We start from the raw sequence: 6,255 nt of genomic DNA on the forward strand, positions 1-6,255 counted from the left end.
TTCAAGATAACATATCCTGCTTACATTCTATTCTTGGAATTATCTATACTGTATGTTGGATATCATATTGTTTTATGGCACATATAATTATCTTAATTGGTTTCGTTATCTCATAACTTGTGAACCCCAAAGGTAAACTGGTAAATAACAAAATATCAGACATAAAGCTATTTTCGTTCTTTTAGTAGTAAACTTTTTTAATCTTATGAAAGTGAATGTCAAGTGCTTTCCATGAAGAGTTTTCTGGATGATAATTCGAACCTTTAACTGTATCGGCTAAACAGTGCAGCTTCATGGAACATGTAAACATATTTGGATCCCTTCATCAATGACTGCACCACAAAGTTTGGTGTCTAAGTCTTCTTACAAGTTATCTATAAAGAATCAAATAAACAGTATATGCCAGATTTCTATAGCCATGTTTACCTTATTCAGTACTACATTATCAGTTTTAAAAATGTCTTTTAGGTAGCAAAATTATAAAATCGGTTTGTTATAAATTGGCATGTATAATACAGAAGGAAAATAATATCATTTTTATTTTGCATTTTAAATGTATGAACTCCATTTTACATTTTGCAAAGAAACAATATATTTTATTTTAAACATGATAATTATAACATATTAATTTTCATATTTTACTATTGCAAAGAATAATTCCATGCCTATATTTATTTCCTAGACAGACAAGTTTCCTAGGATACCCTCCTTCTCTCCAGAAAGAATCAGAGAAAATAAATGGCCAACCAATCCCTTGGGACAGAATTCCTTCTGATGGGATTTACTGATGATAGTGATATGCAAATTATGTATTTTGTGATGTTCCTTGTCATTTACTTACTAGCTTTAATTGGGAATTTACTTCTTAGTGTTGCTGTGATTTTGAATCCCCATCTTCATGCTCCCATGTATTTCTTTTTGGTCAATTTGTCATTCTCTGATGTTTGCTTCATCTCAACTATAGTTCCTAAAGCCATGGCTGCTTCTTTGACAAATAACAAGCAGATCTCCTATGGTGGATGTGCTGCTCAGGTCTTCTCAGTTCTCACCTTTGCAGGTTTTGAACTTGCCTTGCTGACTGTCATGGCTTATGATCGTTATGTGGCCATCTGCCACCCTCTGCAATATATGCTAATGATGAACTGGGGTGCCTGTTTACAAATGGTGGCTGCTTCCTGGATAAGCACTTTGATCCATGCTTTGCTGCACACCATTCTCACATTCAGGTTAAATTTCTGCAAATTCAATATAATTGAGCAATTTTTCTGTGATGTTCCTCACCTATTAATGATTTCTTGTACTGATACAAGAATTAGCCAAATTCTGATTTTTGTTGTAGGGATTATCGTAGACTCATTATGTAGTGGGTTCATTTTTATTTCCTATGGCTACATCTTTTCTGCTGTTCTGAAAATTCCTTCAGTTCAAGGCAGATATAAAGCTTTCTCTACATGTACTCCCCACCTGACTGTCTTTTCTTTATTTTTGATATCTGCTTTGTTTGCTTATATGCGGCCCCAAAGTCTTTCCTCCCGTACTTTGGACTTACTCTCTGCTGTTCTCTACACAGTTTTCCCCCCACTCCTCAATCCCCTCATTTATAGCTTCCGGAACAAGGACATCCAAAAGGCTGTGTGGAAAATGCTAAAAAAATAAATCAGAATTTGCATTTTGTTCAAATGCCTTTGGTTACAGGAATTGGGTTTAATTTTGTCACATTAGAAATAAATAATGAAAAATATTGACATTTTTACAATAAAATACAATACATTAGTAGAGTTGGAAGGTACCTTGGAGGTCTTCTAGTCCAACCCCCTGCCTAGGCAGGAAACCCTATACCGTTCCAGACAAATGGCTATCCAACATCTTCTTAAAGACTTCCAGTGTTGGGGCATTCACAACTTCTGGAGGCAAGCTGTTCCACTGATTAATTGTTCTAACTGTCTGGAAATTTCTCCTCAGTTCTAAGTTGCTTCTCTCCTTGATTAGTTTCCACCCATTGCTTCTTGTTCTGTCCTCAGGTGACTTGGAGAATAGCTTGACTCCCTCTTCTTTGTGGCAACCAATGAGATATTTTATGACAACCCCTGAGATATTTTTCCATCTATCAATCTGTGAAAGACTTTGAGTTTTCAATTTAAAGGCCTGTTCTTTATTTTTTTTAAATCATCTCTTGTTATTCTTGGAATTTATAGAGTCTATTGGACTGGAAGAGGAGGTAGAAAAGACATTAGGAAAGCAGCTTCACATACAATACACTACACACATGAAAATAACAGCATAAAACAATAAAACAACTGTTGCTGTCGGCTCCAAATATATTTTGATCCTGAATTAGGTTTTTATATTTCTGAAGAGGAGGGAAAATCTGGATGGACCATGGGCAAATAAATGCAACAAAAAGTTCTGAAAACCACCTTTATGGATGTTTCATTTAGGAAAAGAATATTTCTAAGTGTTAAGAAACTGCTTAACCCAATTCTGTGTATGCATGACCATGGGTTATTCAAAATTGTATATTATTAACTTTTTCTATTTGCAATCTCTTGCTAATGTGGCTGTTATAGAAATTAATGTAATTGATGTACTTGATGAAGATAGATCACAATTTGAACATATTTTTAAAGTGGTGACTAAGATCTTAGAGAATTGAAATAAAACTAGATTCTTTTTATATTAAAAGATAATAAAGAGCTCTAGGAGGCAAGAAATAAATTGTTCTAGTTATTTTGATTTGTTTCAATTACTACTGAGTCCTGTTCTATGATTAAACACTGGAAAACATGTAGTGGAAATGGAACCCAAATAGTACTTCTGAACTTTCTTGTATATCCTATAATATATTTCTTTTATAAAAAGTTTTTTTTTATTAAACACACCTTAAAACATTGGACACAGTGTAACCATCCTGGCAATGTCTTTGCCATATATACAAGAACATAAAGTTAGATACTATAACCACTGTTAGATTGGGAAAAGGAAGACACAAAGGCTTCAGGTACACAAGACACAAAGGCTAGCGATCAACAGTTCTTTATTCAAGGACATGCAAACATCCACTGGGGAAATGTTCGGACAGCATCCCCTCCCAGCCAATTCGGTTATCCTCTGTTCCCACAGGAACAGAGGACCAGAATGGAAACTTCTATTGTCTAGCAGCAGGAGGGGAGAATATCTAACACCCCTCCCCCCTAGGATGGAACATCCTAAGTCGTAACATAGTCATGTAAGTAGGCGGGTCTTTTAGTGGCTCTGCTGGACCTGCGCAGTTTAGTCTGGTGATTTTCTTCGTGCAGGTTGTATGGACCTGTTGCTCCTTCAGATCTGCCTGGTGGAACCTCCTGGAACTTTTCGCAGGGCACGGCTGGAGCTTCTGGTAGTGACTCTCCCTGGCCCCCATCAAAGTCAGATAAGTCACTCGAAATTCCCTGGACTACTTGGGGTGGTGACACTCGAGTTACGAAGGAGTTATGTGTGGTTGTCTGATTTGAGAGTTAGCCAATTGACTGCGGAGTTGGTCAATGTGCCTCCTCCAATTCCTACTATCCTCGAGTCTTACGGAGTAGGATCGTGGGCCAGAAATGCCGACTACAGTTGCAAGAATCCATAGGGTCCCCCCTGTGTAGTTGTACGCATATAATGGATAGCCTATGTTAAATGACCTGACTTTGCTCGCGAGTCAGGGGGTGTTTCGGTGGAGTAGTTGGAGTGTAGCTGGTCCAGATGGGACCTGAGGCGGTGCCCCATGAGGAGTCTCACTGGGCTTCTCCCAGTGGTGGCACTGGGTGAGATGTGTTGTATGAGTAAATAGTGATCTATGCATGTCTGCCACTCACCTGGGCCCATCTTGTTGAGGGCTTCTTTGATGGATCTTACCATGCGTTCAGCCTGGCCATTAGAGGCCGGGTGGAACAGTGTGACCAGGGCATGTCTAATTCCCTGTGCTGCTAAGAACTCCTTGAATGGCATGGCATTGAATTGTGGGCCATTGTCAGACACTAATACATCGGGGAAACCTTGTGTTGTGAATAGCTTCCGTAGTGCCTTGATGACAGAGTTCGTGGTGGTGGACTTCATCAGGACTACCTCTAACCATTTTGAGAATGTGTCCACGACAATAAAAAAGTTTGGCTGTGGACTGGCCCAGTGAAATCTCTATGTATTCTGGACCATGGTGTTTGTGGGCGCACCCACTCCTTTGCAGGTGCCTCTGGGGGAGCCAGCCGGGATTCCTGGCAGTGTGTGCATGTGGCCACCCACTCCTGTATGTCTTTGTCCATGTTGGGCCACTGCACATAACTCCTTGCTAATGCCTTCATCTAAACAATCCCAGGGTGTCCCATGTGCAGTGCTTCTAAAACGGCTGTTGTTTGGGGATGACTACCCTATCCCCCCACAACAGACAGTTCATCCGGCTTAGAAAAATGCAATTTGAATTCAGACCCAACTGGCCCCTTGGGCCACCACATCTACACCCAGTTCAAAATTTGTTTAATTATGGGGTCTTTCGTAGAGTAACATGCGACATCGCTGGAGGAGACGGGTCCCGAGTCCAGGCAGTCAAGCAGGAGGACCACAGCCTCAGGGTAGGGTCAGAGAACATTTCTTGCAGGGGGCAGCGGCTCGGTGCATCAGCATGCCCTAGTGTGGTGCCTGGACGATGGATGAGTCGATAGGAGTTGGCAGCCAGGAAAATAGTCCATCTGGTCATTTGAGGGGAGAGTGACACTGGGGTGGGGCACTCCCCAGCCAATATTCCCAGCAGTGGCTTGTGATCTGTGATCAGTTCAAAGTCTCTGCCATATAAGTATTTGTGGAAGCATTTAACCCCCGACACTGCAGCCGGAGCCTCGCGGTCCAGTTGGCTATAGTTCCATTCAGCGGCAGATAATGTTCTTGAGTAGAATGCAATGGGGGCTTCTGTACCATTTGGCATGAGATGGCTAAGGACAGCACCCACGCCGAAAGGGGAGTGATCACAGGTCAGCACCAGGGGCAGGGTCTGACTATACTGCACTAGAAACGAGTCTGCAGGTAACAGTCTTTTTACAGTGGCAAATGCTTTGGCTTCAGTGCTTCCCCAGGCCCACTTCACGTTCTTTGCTAGCAGTCAGCATCTGTCATTTTCTGCTTAAGAAAGACACTGTAGAAGTTAAGGAGCCCAACGAATGCCTGTAGTTCGGTCTGATTCCTTGGTGTGGAGGTTTCCTTAATTGCTTTTATTTTTTGGTTGGTTGGGTGAATCCCAGAACCATCAATCATGTATCCCATTCTTCTGTCTGCTTTTCTTCTATGGCGTTGATTTCAGCCATGATCATTCCCAAGGCTTGGAACCAGTTTGCCTAATTGCCTTCCAATCTCATCCTTGTCGCCAATGTTAGATTAGGTAAAGGAAGACACAAAGGCTAGCAATCAACAGCTCTTTATTCAAGGACATGCAAACATCCACTGGGGAAATGGTCGGACAGCTATTTTAAAGGGGAGCTGTCAGACCTCCCAGCCAATCAGGTTAACCTCTATTCCTGCTGGCAACAGAGGACCAGAGTGGAAACTTCTATTGTCTAGCAGCAGGAGGGGAGAAAATCTAACAACCACAGTGCTTCTTTGTTGGTCTATTCAGTATTTACAAATATAAGAATATTGTATTTCCATCCTTGTTGCTTTGTTCTTGTCTTATACATTTTTACTGTCATGATTTCATACATAATTATAATCTCCACTCTATAAATCCTAGTCATTGCTTATTTTGGGTCCTTCCTCTTTTGTTCCAAACATCGATACAATTTATTACATAACTTATAATATTCTGATTCATATTTGTTCTTCAATTCCCATGTCAATTTATCCATTTCAGAAAGTCAGAATTTTCCTAATTACTTCCTCTTCCTATGGAATTTCCCTATTTTTCCAGTTTTGGGCAAAGATCATACTTGCTGCTGTAATAATAGGTATTATTAAGTAGATTAACTCCTTGTTATATTTATCATTTATGATTCCCAAAAGAAATAGTTCTGGTTTGAATTCTATTTCGTCTTTGGTTATCTCTATCAGCTTCCTTTGAATTTTCCACCACTATTCTTTATATATATATATATATATATATATATATATATATATATATATATATATATATATATATATATATATATATATATATATATATATATATATATATATATATATATAACAACGTTTTATTGTTTTTTTTTCCAGTATTTTACAAAGGAAAAAGGTAGGGGAAAAGTTACAAATTTT

The 6,255-nt window shown here is 39.6% G+C and overlaps 1 protein-coding gene across 1 annotated transcript; it reads left to right on the forward strand.

Moving 5' to 3' along the window:
• Positions 1-738: 738 nt before the first annotated feature.
• LOC309401433 (olfactory receptor 14A16-like) lies at positions 739-1,656 on the forward strand (the record flags this gene model as incomplete). Its single annotated transcript, XM_081970500.1, has 1 exon — positions 739-1,656. One exon carries the CDS (start codon positions 739-741, stop codon positions 1,654-1,656), a length of 918 nt encoding a protein of 305 aa, XP_081826626.1.
• Between the last annotated feature and the right edge of the window lie 4,599 nt (positions 1,657-6,255).

Source organism: Natrix helvetica (assembly GCF_964273705.1).
Source record: "Natrix helvetica genome assembly, chromosome: Z".
NCBI classification, from domain to species: Eukaryota; Metazoa; Chordata; class Lepidosauria; order Squamata; family Natricidae; genus Natrix; species Natrix helvetica.